Raw genomic sequence first — 14,346 nt, 5'->3', positions numbered from 1 at the left:
AGTCTACCTCGTCCTCCAGCTCCAGGACTCTCTCCTGGTACTCCTCCAGTTCCGTGGAGGTCAGGGTGATGACTTCCTGCAGCTCCTTCTCCAGCAGGGTCTTGCTCTTGGTCACAGCCCGCAGCTCCTCCTGCAGGGCCTTGATCCTCTCCTGGGTGAGGAAAAAAAACAAGACTGTATTCGTCCAATATATATATATGATTATTATGAATCGGTTAAAAAAAAAAAAATCGATACAAATACGTAACAATTTGCAATTGTGGAAATAAAAAATGAATCTCGAAAATCACTGGTCAAACAATGACACTACACACTCCAGTACAGTAGGTGGCGGTATACGCCTAAAAATGTCGGTCGTGACCCTCTATTAAACCAAGACGTCAGGTCCCTACGTAGCTAGGAGACATTCAGGTGTAAGTAAATCGCGACTCGTATCGTACGGTGACATGAGCGAATCGTACCATCCCTAACAAATGACCAATCGGCGGCTGTTGTTACCTGTAAGGCCTGCGTCTGTCCTCCGTCCGACACCTGGCTCTTCAGCTTGACCAGCTCGGCCTCGGTCACCTCCTTGTCGCTCAGCGCCTCCTGCAGCCTCCTGCTGAGGATGCCCACGGCGTTCTCGTAGGCCTTGTGCTTGGCCTTCATCTCCTTCTGAGCGCTGGTCAGGTCGGTGCCCAGGCGCCTCATGTTGACCTTCTGCTCTGATATAGCCCTGTTGGTTTGAACACACACACACACACACACACACACGAGGATGATGATGATGTTTGTGAGTCACACACTCTGTCATGTTTCCTCGTCAGTCTGACAGCAGAGTCGACTCACTTCTTGGCTTCTGCCTCCATCTGCTCCACCTGTTTCCTCAGGCCCTCGTTCTCCTCCGTCACCGCGGTGAGCTGGCTCTGGTCAAACTGTATAGACTTTGACGAAGAAGAAAAAAGGAATTAGGGATGTCTGATATATACATATACATATATGTATATGTATATATGTACATATATGTATATATATATGTATATATATATGTATATATATATATATATATACATATATATATATATATACATATATGTACATATATACATATACATATATATCTATACATATACATATATATCTATACATATACATATATATCTATACATATACATATATGTATATATATATATATATGCTGCCATCTAGTGACTTTTCGATTTCATATGCAGCCGTTTTTCCCCCCAGTCATTGCGTTATCGACTTTCCATTATTCAAGGAAAAAAAACGATAAACAATTCTTACAGATATTACTTAATTAGGCTAATATCGGCGCGATAATATCGGAGAGAGACCAGAGACCACTACCTGGAGGTGGGTCTCCAGCTGGAGCCGCTCGTCCTGTATGGACTGCAGATGGGCCTCCATCTGACCCATCTGCTCCTGCACCCTCAGGAGCTCCTTCTTCAGCCTCTCCTGCTCCAGCTCCGACTTCTGCCTCTCCTGCTGGACTCCCTGCAGCTCCTGCTTGAGCTCCTTCACCTCTGCCAGCAGTCTTTTTTTGGTGGTCTTCAGTTCACTAATCAGCTGGTCTTTGGAGCTGGCGTCGCGGCGGTACGCTTCCACCATGACCTAGGGAGGACACACCAAACCAAGACGTTACCAGGTGTGGATCTGGGAGGAGGTTCTGGACACGACCTGAGAGGAGGCCCACGTGACGGAGAACGTTTTCCTCAGGTTCCTCGGAGTTAAAAAAATAAATAAACTCCTGACTCCAACATGGGTTTAGTTTCGTCCAATCAGCAGCAGCGGTGGCAGAGATCTATTGTTGAAGTGATAAAAGAGAGGGGGCGACGGAGGACCTCCCCAACGACGAGAGTGTGACATTTCTGTCTGTTAGCGTTAGCCGCTTACTGACAGGTTGTCAAAGACTCGTCGTCGCTCGTCAAACAGATGACGCGTTGGCTATTGTTGTGAAATGACAGCCCGTCTGGTCCAACTGCACGCACTCCTACTCCACTGGCGGATCTGGACTCAAACACCCCGCAGTTTCTGGAGAGAACGTGGGAGAACGTCTCACCTTCTGCTGTTGAAACTGTTCCTTCAACTTCTGCGTCTGTTTCTTCAGAACGTTGTTCTCCTGTTGAAGAGCATCGATCTGCGGTGGAAATAAATAAAAAAAAATTTAAAAAATGCATCCGTCTGTATAAGGCAGTGGGTGGCAAAAATACGGCTGGCGAGCCAAAACCGGCCCGCTAGGGAGGTTTAATCCGGCCCGCTTGATGGGAAAACATGGAGTTTTTTTTTTTAAATAAATGTATTCCGAGCGAGTTTCCGGTCTTTGTTCTCGTACCTGACCGGCCTTGACCTGGACTTCCTGTCTGAGCTGATCCAAGACATCGGAGGACAGCAGGACATCTTCTCCCAGCTGCTCGGCGCCCTCGTCCAGCTGCCTCTTGTCGGCCCGCGCCGCCTGCAGCGCCACCTCCAGTACGATCTTCTCGTTCTGGAGGTACTGGATGCTGTCGTCTTTGGCGCGGCCCTCGCCCTGCAGCTCCTCCAGCTGGCTCTCCAGCTCCAGGTAACGGGCCTCCAGCTGGTTGATGGACTGCTCTTTGGTCTGAAGGTTCTCCTGAGTGTTGGTCAGCTGACGCATCAGCTCCAGGTGCTCCCTCTGGAGCGACTGCAGCTGCGCCTCCTTCTGGGAGACGCTCAACTTGGCCTAGGAGAGAGACGGAGCGGGTCAAAAAAAATAATAAAAACAACATTCTGGTAGGTGGTGGTGGTGGTGGTTCGTCGTCGGTACCTGCTCCAGCTCCCTCTCCATAGTGCTGGCTGCGTTGGCTAACTGGAGGAGGCGCTCTCGCTCCTCCTCGAACTCCTCCAGCTTGTGCTGCAGGTCCTCTTCCACCATGGACTTTGCGTCCTGGATATGCTTGTAGGCTGCTTCCTGGGTTAGCATGTCGGCCTACGTCAAACGGTAAGAGAGTTAGAGATTTGATACGTGTCACGATACGATATATTGCGATATATTGCGATACTACAGGCACGATGATATATTGTGTGACTGTAGTCCAAGTGGGATAACTTTTTTTCCGATATTCGATATCGTGATATGGTCCAAACACTTAATTTACGATTCCGATTTCAACTGATACAATACCTAATATCGTACAAAAATCGGTCGGCCGATACTAACGGACATCTCTAAAAAAAAAAAAAAAAATCCATACACTGATGACTGAGGATATTGATACGGTATCAGGAAAAAGGGAAATATCGCAATATTTTAGCGTATCGATATTTTAGTATCGAAAAGAGTGACCTCTGACCCCTTGGGAACATACGTACCTCAATGCCCTGCAGCTGAACAGCGATTCGTTCTTTTTCCTTGATGGAGCGGTGCTGTGTTTCTGTGAGCTGGTGCGACAGCGTGACGTTCTCCAGCTTCAGATGTTCCACAACGCCGATCTGCGTCATCTGTCCGGCCTGGAAACAACAAAAAAAAAAAAACAAAAAACACAGACGCGTTAAAATCGAGCGTCACAGCCCGACGGGTGAGGTCAGAGGTCACTAGCAAGTCTCAAGTCTTTGCACTCAAGTCCGAGTCAAGTCTCAAGTCAGGACTGAGTGTCAAGTCAAGTCAAGTCCTGCCGTTTCTGTTTCAAGTCCTTTTAAACAAAAGGACGTTGTTCGACAGCTCTTCCTCATCGGTTGTCCCACGATTTGATTGGCTCGATGCTAAGCGCGTCAAAACAACTTGGGTCTTAATAACTTACTTTATAATCTTTGGATTCTGGAGAAAGTATCAAGTCCTGTCGAGTCAAAGGGCTCAAGTCTGAGTGAAGTCACGAGTCACCAACGTTGAAGTCCAAGTCGAGTTTTGCAAGTCTCTTTACATTTTGTCAAGTCCAGTCTAAAGTCATCAAATTGACGACTCGAGTCATGCGACTAGAGTCCGACCCGGGTCCGAGTCATGCGACTAGAGTCCGACCCGAGTCCGAGTCATGCCACTCAAGTCCACACCTCTGGGTGAGGTAATGAAAAAGAGAAGCGACCCGGGGGTCAGTCACCCCCCTCCACCCCCCGTACCCCTCCTCACCTGCATGTTGGCCATTTGGTTCTGCAGACGAACCCTGGCCTCCTGAGCCAGGCCCAGCTGCTGCTGGTACCACTGCCTGACCTGCTGCAGGGACTCAATCTCAGCCTGGGACGTCTTCAGTCGGCTCTGCAGCGTGCTGCGCTCCAGCTGAACCTGTTGGTACTGGTTCTGGAGAGTCGCCATCTGCTGGCGCAGATCCTGAACTGTAAAAAAACCCAACAAAAAACACAGCCGTTTGAGTGAGAAGAGCCGGCCTCGACCTCCCCGGGTCTCCCGGGGTCTCGTCTCTGTCACATACTCACCGGTGTTGTCCCGCGTGCTGACCGTGTTCTGCATCTCCTCCACCTTCGCCATCAGCCGGTTGTACTGCTCTTCTGCCACTTTCAGGTCGTTGCCCAGAGAGGCCAGACTGGCGTTCTTGGTTTCCAGGTTGCCCTGCAGCTCCATCATGGACTTCTCCAGTTGGTTGCAGCTCTGCCGCAGCGTGCTGACCTCCGAGCTCAGGACGCTCCGCCTCTCCTGGCTCACCTGAGCCTCCTCCGTCATGGCCTGCAACTGAGCGTTGATCGTGGCCAGCTGGGCCTGGAGCTCCGTCTTCTCCTTGAGAGCCTGGAGAACAGATCAACATCAGGGGGGTGAGAGGGGAGGGGGGGGGCATCAGTGAAGAGCAGCATTATCAGGATGGGGGGAGGGGAGGTTATTAACTGGACAGGTAACTGTTGCTCCACCCACTGGTCAAGACCTGACAGGAAACCAACCCTGACTGTGGAGCTCCACCCAGACAATAGACACATATACATACATATATATATACATATACCCATGTACGCATATATGCACATATACGCATATATACACATATACAATATACACATATACGCATATATATATACGCATATATACACATATATGCATATATACATATATACGCATATATACATATATATTAGGTAGTGACACCAACCCCCCAACTGTCCCTACATAAGGCAACAAACATCACAGCTAAAACAGAGAAATAATGTTCCGTTTGTGACTCGACTACGCGCTAAAGCTAACGGTGCATTCAAGTTGTACACAAATGTCTATTTCAATTACTTCAATTTTAGTAAGGACACGGCAGCAATATAAAAATATACAATAAATATATTTATATATTAAAAAATATATAAATATAAATAAAACATATCTGGGCATATATATGTATCGGTTCGGATGATTGTTATATTTATTATATAATGATATTGCTGACAGCTTGTCCCCTCGCCCCGTCCTTCACACTGTTTCTAGGGCAGAAATAATAATAATAAAAATTCCTCTGGTCAAACAACCTGGTTAGCTTCAGACGACAGGGACTCCAGCTGGCCCTCGAGCCTCATCTTTTCCTTCAGCACCTGGAGCATTTCATCGTGGCCCATCACTGAGCTCTCCAGAGACACACTGGAAAAAAAAAAGAGAAAAAAAAAAAGAAAGAAATATTTTCAGAATCTTTTACATCATTGTTTCCCAAAGACTGGGTCACGGCCCTCACGTGGGTCACAAGAATTTTTTTTTTGGGGTCGTCTCGCATCATGTTACCCAAGAGTTTACGAATAATTACTATTGACTCTGGTCGCAAAGTTTGGGAAACACTAAACAAAAACACGACCAGTTCACACCTGCTGGAGAAACTGTCCCTGCGGCTGCGAGGTTCTGGCGCCTCCTCCTGGTGCTGCTGCTGCTCCTCGCTGACCTTCTTCAACAGTTCATGCAGGGAGGGGAACTGACCGATGGCCTCCGCGGCAATCTCCCGCCCCTCCACCGTGTAGGGGCCTCGCTGTCGCTCCATCACCGCCGACAGCGTTCCGTACGAGCCGCGGACGGACGCGCTGCTGATCGAGGAACTGTCGCTGTCGTTGCCGTCATTTCCCAGCCGCACTCCCGATTCGCTGCCGTCGACCTCCGAGACGTTGTCGCCGATCTGGAGCGAGGCCGCCGGCTGTGCATCCACCTCGCAGGTGCTGCCCTCCGACATCACACTGACCTCCGACACCGTGGACACGGAGTTGACGGTGTTGTCCAACGTCCTCCCCCCACCTCCTCCTCCGTCACTCTCAGGAGACTTGTAGTCGGCCAGCGAGTGAATCTTGTTCTGGCGAGACGACGTGGACCTCCTCTGTTTGGGAGGAGGAATTCCCAAACTTCCCACTTTGGGACCGCGTGGGACACTAGTCCTCATGAAGGAATACTCCGTTGTCATGGAGACGGCACTGGCCCGAGGCAGGACGTCAGGATGGAGCATGAGTTCTGGATCCAAGGTGCTTGAAGGTCGGATTTTAGAGGAGGTGCGATGGGACTGGAGAACAGAGGGGTAAAGTTAGCTAGCTAACTGAACATACGTTACCAGACGTACGTTCAGTTCACCGCGGGGGTTTCGTCCACTCACCCTCTCCTTGTGCCTCTGCACTCTGTACTGTCTGAGTTGCTCCTCCAGACGGCGCCGCGCCTCCAGGCGAATCTTCTCTTCGTTTTCCATCTCCAGCGATGGGTTCTGGTTGGCTAAAAGTAAGGGGTGAGGCCAGAAACCATTAAAGCTGACATCAGACCCCACATACCAGGTGTAAATGCTGGTACGCCGCAACAAACAACATCTCACACACTGCTGTTCCTAAAGGCAAACCGTTAGCCCGACGCAGTGATTCCCAACCAGTGTGCCGCGGCACGTTAACGAGCCGTGATCATCAGGTATACTGTGGGAAATTATTATTTAGGCCATTAGGTGGCAGAGGATGCCCGTAACAACTAAAAAAAAGACTCTGAACTGTTTTTTCACAGTTTCTCTTTCTTAAATTCCTGAGTTGTGTTCAACTAAACAGGCTTTGGGACTGACGACGTAAATTAAATGTAAACTGAAACTTTTGACATTTTTCTTCGTGTTGCGATGTGAGATTTTTCTTACGTAACATAGTTGGGAATCACAGGTGAGAAAAAAACTTTTTTTTTTTCCTAACGTTAGTATAAAAACACCTTTAAAAAAAAATTTCAAATTGATATTCCCAGGTTAGGACTCTTGTCCCAACAATAATGAATCACACACCAAAAAAAATAAAATAAAAGCTTTGAGGTTAGAAAAAGCAACAGGAAATTCCCAAACAAATCTACATTTTCACAAAAATTAAAAAACCCACAGAGTTAAAGGAACATTCCCATAAACCACAGGGAGAAGAAAACCCACATTCACTGGTTTAAATGACAGGGGGGGAATCCGGGGGGGGGGGGGGGGGTTTCGGTTACACAATTTCTTCTCCCGCCATGGGATAACACTGAGTTTGAGCGACTGCAGTGCGTCGCCCGTGTGACCCGCAAGCTCAGCACTAGCGCCCTCAGGCAGCTCTAGTGTCACGGGTGGATGTGCAGCCGCACCTGGGGGGGGCTCCTGACTCCGGGGGGCGACGTGCTGCATGTTGCTGCCCTCACTCGTGCGAGGTCCCTGCGCCGGATAGGCGCCCCGTGCCGGCCCGTCTCCGTTCGGGACTTCGGTCAAACCGACGGGACCTGAAAGTGGAGAGACGTGACAAAAGGAACCAGTCGGAGGAGAGGTGACGGCCGCAGGGTAAACCGGCTGGACGACTCTGACACATCGTGTTTGCCTTTGTGCAAAGCAGCGACTTAAATCAACATTAAAGGCAAATAAAAGATTTCAAAATAAAAGTGTTTTTTTTTTTAATGTATTCGAGGCTTGTCGTTGAAATTCTAGGGGTGGGGGCCAGGGGGCGCCATGAAGAAGGTTCCAGATTCACTTCTACTCAACCAGCAATCCAGGGCTGGAATGTTGCATCAGGACAACAACTATGCCAAAACCACCATGTGGCAATTTTCGAGACATTCTTAAAATATTTACGTCTTATAACGGTATAAACCGTTACGATTTAAACCAATCAAATCCAATCATCAGATTAATTTTGTTTTTATTTGTGGAGTGACGAGATGATTTGTAGAAAACGTTTTAGTCTCATCTTCATCAACCAATCAGCAACTGAGGAACATTTATTTCCTTATGTTATGACCAAAACTGTGTTCGCAAAAAGACTGACCCAAAAAAAAAAAACGCATCAAACTTCCAATCATTTATTTAACTTAAAAAACGCATTTTATTGACACAAATCCTACCTGATGTTGATCGAACAACAGGGGGCGCAGCGGACAGGTATACAGGTCAAGACTAACAACTACGCCCACTTCATTGATATATATATCCAATGATACCGCAATACATACCGATAACGCATAACCCTTGAACTGTAAACAATATCGACTATGATCATAAACCCAACAGAGAAGCGCGGACTCACCGTTAGAAACGTTCCCCCGGAATTGATCCAAATGTTTCGGTCCATTGTGGTCCAGTTCTGTCCCGCCTCCCGCACCGTGACCACCGGCATCTTTACCGTTAATTATTTGTTCCTTCTGGAAAACACTGGCTTCGACTTGAACGGTTTCTAACGGCGTGGCGTCCATTTGCCTCGAGTCGAGTCGGTGTCACGGGCGGAACTCTGGAAAAGAATGTCTCACTGAACCATTCCAGGAGACAAGGAAGCAGGAATCATGTCCGACACTGAGCGATAAAAACACACAAAAAACAACATTCATTTAGACGTTTACGACACAGAATAAAGAGCATTAAAAAATACGTGGGAACTAGTTTTTATTCTTAAAAATGTTTGGGCGCCATAAGGATAAAACTGGGCACATCTGGTAACGCGGCGGGGTTCCTTTATCGTTGACAGCAGCATGGAAGCAAAGCGGCGTGACGTGTCCGTGGAAGCAACAGACGCAACCGACACCTTTAAATCGTCCTTACGTGTCCGCGGGGTGCAGTTATACGGACTTAAAATAATCCAAAAGAACAAAAAATGCCGCACAGCTAGCTGAAATACCGACGGGGCTGCTGTGCTAACGCGCTAGCTAGTTTCAGAAACATCGGGAAGAGGGGCGTCTCTACAAATAATGTATATATAAATGAACCAAAAAACAAACGACTTACTGTCACGAAAGCGCGCTACAGAAATTAATGTCCAATTCAGGAAATGACAACGTCGATAAAACGTTACAAAGAGCGAATATGTTCACCTTTTAACAGCTTCGCCTTTTACTACGTGGCTGTTTGGGTTCCGTCCCTTTAATCGTCCGACTAGAAACAGAGGACGAACAGTGTTCATCCGAACTAAAGGGACGAGCTGTTTTGCCGGAATCCCGTGTGCGAAATATTTGGATTTTTAAAGAACAAAACACAGTGGGATTTATTTTAAAATAATAAAAAAAATGAAACCGTGAGTTATTTTTGTGTTTTTTTTTTTCTGTAAAAAAACGGATATTGTTTCACAAAAATCGGAGTTTGAGAATAAATAGAACAGATCGCGGAGTCAATGTTTTTAAGATTTTTTATCTTCAGACAAAAAACATTTATTGATGTGAATAATATGCCATAAATTAATTATCAAAATTATCAAGTTTTTTTTAAGTGTTCAAAATAAAATGTATTACCACAAAATGGATCAAAAGCCTTTGGTATAGCGGTGATTTAAAACCGTTCGATTGTCGCCACCCAGTGGTTATATTAGGCATAACACGGATTGAATTTTAAAAGAACATTTTCTTCTTTTAAAATTCAACTTGTTTCTTATATCAGAAATATAATTTTAACAAAAGTCTGACTTTAAGACTGAATATTCTTTACTTTAAAAATTACATTTGTAGTTTATTATACCCTATAAATATGTATATCCATCAAACACATAACTTTACACTGTCAACAGGAGGCGCTACAGGCAAAGTCTAAACAGGACGCCAGTTCGGTTCTATCCCGTGGTCTTGGATTATAATAATTTTAATTATTATCATAATTAATAAAAATAATAATTCTAACTGTTCTAACTAACAAAGGTTCGAATCCCCTCGGGTGGCCGTGGCCCTGACCCTTCTTGCGGCGCCCCTGTCTCTAAAATAACACGAGGATTATACGTCATGTGCGGATTACTCTAAAGTAGAATTTAAAATACATGTTGTCAGATTATTACTAGTTTACGGTCAGGTGGAGAAGCGGGGAGGGGAGGGGAAGGGGGTTCGGCTCCGCTCATGAACGATGGATGCGCGCTCCCGACACTTCAGGTGATTGAGTGAATGAGAGGAGCGAGCGCGACCGACTGCGGGCATTCAGAGTGGAGCAGCTGGGGAGAGAATGAGGAGCGTGATGTCGCCGGGAAGTCACGTTCTTCTGACAACTTCTCTGCTCTTCCTGATGGGCAGCGCGGCGCAGAGAGTAAGTTGACGTTCGGTTCCTCAGTAGAACAAGTTTCTCCGGCGGTAGAACCTCAGAACCGCGGGCCGCTCACGTTGGAGGAGTGAGAAGTTCGCGAAGTTTGAGTTTAAAAAAAAAATCTTGTTATTTAGGCATCATCGTAATTAGCAGCCGTTAGCTCGACAGTAAAACGACAACCGAGTGTTGACGTCTGACTTCATGTCGGGCAATTAACGGCCGCGGTACAGACATTTAAACTCCTAATCAACCCTGTGTTTGTGTGTGTGTTCTCGCAACGGCTTCTCTCCGTCAACAGAACCGAATTCGCTTTGTGTTCGTTCTGTGTTCGTGTCGGCTAACACGCTGACCGAACATGTTTAGAGGATGGATGTGGTCCTGTTCCGAGTGCTCCTTTATTAGATATTATACAGCACAGAGACAGGGTGGCTTTCTGTTGTGTTTGTTCTCAAAATATGGTTCATGTACCACTGGTGGTACCCAGGCTCCCTCCAGTGGTGTGCAGCAGAATCGGATTCCCGTAAGGGCTAGGGCGTTCGGGTTAAATACAGCTATTAAATATTTTATACATATACAGGCACATACATAAACATATATATATTTATTTATTTATATATATATATAGTATATTTACATACATATATATTTGTATATACATGTGTGTAAGTATATATATCTATATATATTTATCTATATATATATTTATAAATATATATTTGTATGTGAATATATGTATATATATTTGCATACACATATTTATATACATATATATTTATATATGTGTATGTGAATATATGGATATATATATTTACATACACGTATATATATTTATATATGTGTATCCACGTCTATATATATTATATGTTTATGTAAATATATATGTGTATATATATATTTACATACATATTTTCTGTTTATGTAAATATACTGTATGTGTGTATATATTTACATACACATATATGTGTATGTAAATATATATAGCATATATATAGCATATACAGTATATATGCTATTTATATATAGCATATATATATTTACATACACATATAAATATGTGTTTATGTAAATATATTTACATACACACATATGTACATATATTTATATATGTGTATCCACCTCTACATGGACCGAGTGTCTCAGATCCATTCACTGGACCACGTTCCAAAAATCTGGAAATAATTCCGACAGTGGTGGTTGAAACCGCTCTGGAGATCAGGTCATTCCTGGGGTCGGCTCTGACAGCTACCCCAGAGACAGCAAGTCTTTCTGGGAGGAAGTATTCAGTCATTGGTTTCACACCAAAACATAAAAAGACGCAGATCTGCGTGTTCTGTTGCCCACACTGAGAGGCGAGGGGCAGGGAGGAGGTGAGGGGTAGCATGCCTTTGTGAGACCGAGGAGCAGAATATTTTGATGATGATGATGATGAAGCTGCTGTAAGTGTGAGGCCCCAGAACCCCACTGTGGTTGTTTGTGACCTGCAGTGGGCGACGGTGAGCAGCAGCAAGGGCTTAGATATCAGTGCAGAGATATGTGATAAGAGCCAGAATCGAGTGTCAAATCCTTTCACCCACGGAGCCGCCTGACGTCAGAGCTCCTATTCTAGAAGAAAAACAAACAAATGGGTCACCGTACCCGGGATTGGGTTGCAGCTCTGAGGGGTCGGTCCACGTGGGTCTGTCCTGACGTTTCACCCGCGTATCGGTTTATAATTCGTCAACTTTGGAGCTTTGGATTTCTGGAGCAGATTTGTTACAGTTACAAGTAAGCGTGTTTAGCGTTAGTCTCCGCATAGACGATACATTCAAGAATTTTTTCATGTATCCACAAAACAGACGTTAAAGTTCTCACCCGACCCCGTGTGGTGTGCAATGCTATGACGCGTTGACCTTGAAGACCTTTAGTTTTGTTTTGTTGAGTCCTGTGATTTTGTCCTGTTTTTTCTTTTCTTTTCCACCCTGAACGCTGACATTCTCGCAGGGAGAATACAAACCTGGGGTCCTTAGGCTAACAAAAGGGTCACAAAAGGTGACCTCTGACCTAGACTTAATACATTAAAGATAGAATTTCAAAGCAGTCGTTATAAATGTCATAGTGTCTGTGTCTGCGTGACCCAAACCTGTGACCCCGTCAGGAGTCTGATCTTTGTCTCCCCCTGTGGACCTTCGCAGAACTGTACCTTTTTTTTTTTTTTTTTTTACTGTGCGTCGTTGCCGTTCCTCCAGTCGGACTCCGTGCCGTTTGCTACCGCACGTTGATGTAAACCCTGGCATCCCAAGAACTGCCCCCTGGCCCCCGCTCCTGCCCCCTGCCTGTGAGGCCGTGTCACTTTCCTCCGGCGGTAAACATGGCCTGTAAGAATTCAGGCCCCATTTCAGGGGCCTGGCCTGTTTATAAGCCAGAGCTGTTTGTGCAAGAGAGGCACCGCGCGTGCGCGTGTGTGTGTGTGTGTGTGTGAGTGATAATAGTACTTCAGTGAGTACTGCTTGCTCTGTAGTGTTTTCAGCAGGCGGTTGATAAAAAGGTCGATGTTCTGAGGTCGTCGTCACAGCAACAACAACAACAACAACAACAACAATAACAACAACAATATTATTGGTTCGATTCCGACCACATTCATCTGAATTATTTTTATTTTTTCTCTTTCTCTAAGTCTCTCTCACACAGAGCAGCATTCATCCAAGGGTCATAAAAATCCTGCCCATGTGTTTGACCCTGAGCCAGAGTTTGGACACGCCCGCGGCAGATCGGCGATCACACTCGTCATCAGCTGACAAACCGTGGCCCCCGGCCCCAGGGGGAGAATGGGGAACTTATCTCGTACATTTTTTAACTTCGTTTTGTCTTCAATGATTTGACTGACGTAAAGTAGGGTTTCTAAACAGGAGGCTCACAGCCCTTATGGGGTCTTGGTGGTACTGCGGGAAAATTAAAAAATAAATTATTTTATTTATTTATATTTTATACAGTTCATGTACACGGGGGCTCCTCTGCCTTTGGCCCCCGCCCCACAGTTTTATCCACCTTCCCATGCCATTACGGCCACGGGCCGAAGTGACCCATTGTGTTAGCATGAGAAAAAGCGTCCGTCAACAATTAGTGCGACTCAATGATTTCACAGGGCGTCGATGTTTGGCATTGAAAGAATGTCCCACTTCCATCTGATGCTGTGGCACAGTGGGGCCCAGCCTGGAGGTCCCACGGTGCGGGCCGCCTCAGTTCAGACAGAGGAATGACGCATCGGTATCTGATTGGACCCGGACGATTGTTAGCTGAATGTTAGCTAAACTCAAGATGCCGTAAAGACAAGTGTAGGCCGGAAATATTTGTGAAGTCAAAACGGAAACGTCGTCAGAAGGTGGCGTACGTTTACCGATACCGCAGAGAAACGGACCAGAGGTTGGACCTCCCTCCAAGAAGCAAAAAAAACAGCTCCTTACAGACGAGAAAGGAAACGAACCATTAGACGATACAAAAACGCTCCACCTCATTAGCACAGCCGTTAGCATAGCCGAGCACAGCTGTTAGCACAGAAAGTGATTCCGGCGACTCTGTGAGGTCCAAGTCCCTCATCTGTCCACTAGGGGGGTTAAACAGATGCTAAGTCTTCAGCTCATTTACTAAACCGTTGGTGTCAAGGTCTTACGGTAACCCCCACCCCTGATGTTGAAACTCCTGCTGATATTGTTGTCCTACGTACAATAAATAAAGTACCAACAAATACCCGACTACTGAATACTCGTGTACAAATACTCCAAGTATATGAGTGAAGATACTGGTATCGGTTTCTCTGCGTTCTTACCATAAAGGCAGATTACCTAGAGTAATTAAATTTAACGTCAATGGAAACCAACAACCCACCCCACCCCCTTGCCTGCCCCCTACAGGCGATTGACCAACTGCCTTCCTGCCCCAGCGTTCCGTTCTGCCCCTGTTGTCTGTTTGGGTAAGAGGGCACATCCTCAAAACACAC

General features: G+C 46.0%; 2 protein-coding genes across 6 annotated transcripts in view; one reads left to right on the top strand and one right to left on the bottom strand.

Annotated features, from left to right (window-relative positions):
- golga3 (golgin A3) overlaps window positions 1–9,282 on the bottom strand; it is a 14,012-nt gene extending 4,730 nt beyond the window's left edge. For 2 of the 4 annotated variants that reach the window (XM_008336580.3, XM_008336581.3), the window contains exons 1-16: window positions 9,102–9,257; window positions 8,410–8,672; window positions 7,481–7,612; window positions 6,504–6,616; window positions 5,737–6,413; window positions 5,410–5,518; window positions 4,384–4,690; window positions 4,082–4,284; window positions 3,331–3,468; window positions 2,786–2,947; window positions 2,333–2,701; window positions 2,060–2,137; window positions 1,348–1,611; window positions 829–923; window positions 499–715; window positions 8–151 (exon numbers count right to left, since the gene is read on the bottom strand). In XM_008336580.3, the coding sequence (XP_008334802.1) occupies window positions 8–151; window positions 499–715; window positions 829–923; window positions 1,348–1,611; window positions 2,060–2,137; window positions 2,333–2,701; window positions 2,786–2,947; window positions 3,331–3,468; window positions 4,082–4,284; window positions 4,384–4,690; window positions 5,410–5,518; window positions 5,737–6,413; window positions 6,504–6,616; window positions 7,481–7,612; window positions 8,410–8,575 (3,174 nt within the window). In that variant the 5' untranslated portion in view covers window positions 8,576–8,672; window positions 9,102–9,257. Of the gene's footprint in view, window positions 1–7; window positions 152–498; window positions 716–828; window positions 924–1,347; window positions 1,612–2,059; window positions 2,138–2,332; window positions 2,702–2,785; window positions 2,948–3,330; window positions 3,469–4,081; window positions 4,285–4,383; window positions 4,691–5,409; window positions 5,519–5,736; window positions 6,414–6,503; window positions 6,617–7,351; window positions 7,613–8,409; window positions 8,673–9,101 lie in introns of all 4 variants that reach the window. The other 2 variants (XM_017043247.2, XM_008336582.3) reach the window with 2 other exon arrangements.
- An 899-nt stretch (window positions 9,283–10,181) lies between these two features.
- LOC103398114 (uncharacterized) overlaps window positions 10,182–14,346 on the top strand; it is an 11,646-nt gene continuing 7,481 nt past the window's right edge. The window contains exon 1 of one of the 2 annotated variants that reach the window (XM_025053482.1): window positions 10,182–10,376. In XM_025053482.1, coding sequence (XP_024909250.1) covers window positions 10,296–10,376 — 81 coding nt within the window. In that variant the 5' untranslated portion in view covers window positions 10,182–10,295. The remainder of the gene's footprint in view (window positions 10,377–14,346) is intronic. The other variant, XM_008336626.3, reaches the window with a different exon arrangement.

The sequence above is a fragment of the Cynoglossus semilaevis genome, chromosome Z (genome assembly GCF_000523025.1).
Source record: "Cynoglossus semilaevis isolate Cse_v1.0 chromosome Z, Cse_v1.0, whole genome shotgun sequence".
Classification (NCBI taxonomy): domain Eukaryota; kingdom Metazoa; phylum Chordata; class Actinopteri; order Pleuronectiformes; family Cynoglossidae; genus Cynoglossus; species Cynoglossus semilaevis.
This window is presented reverse-complemented; position numbering and strand designations above follow the sequence as displayed.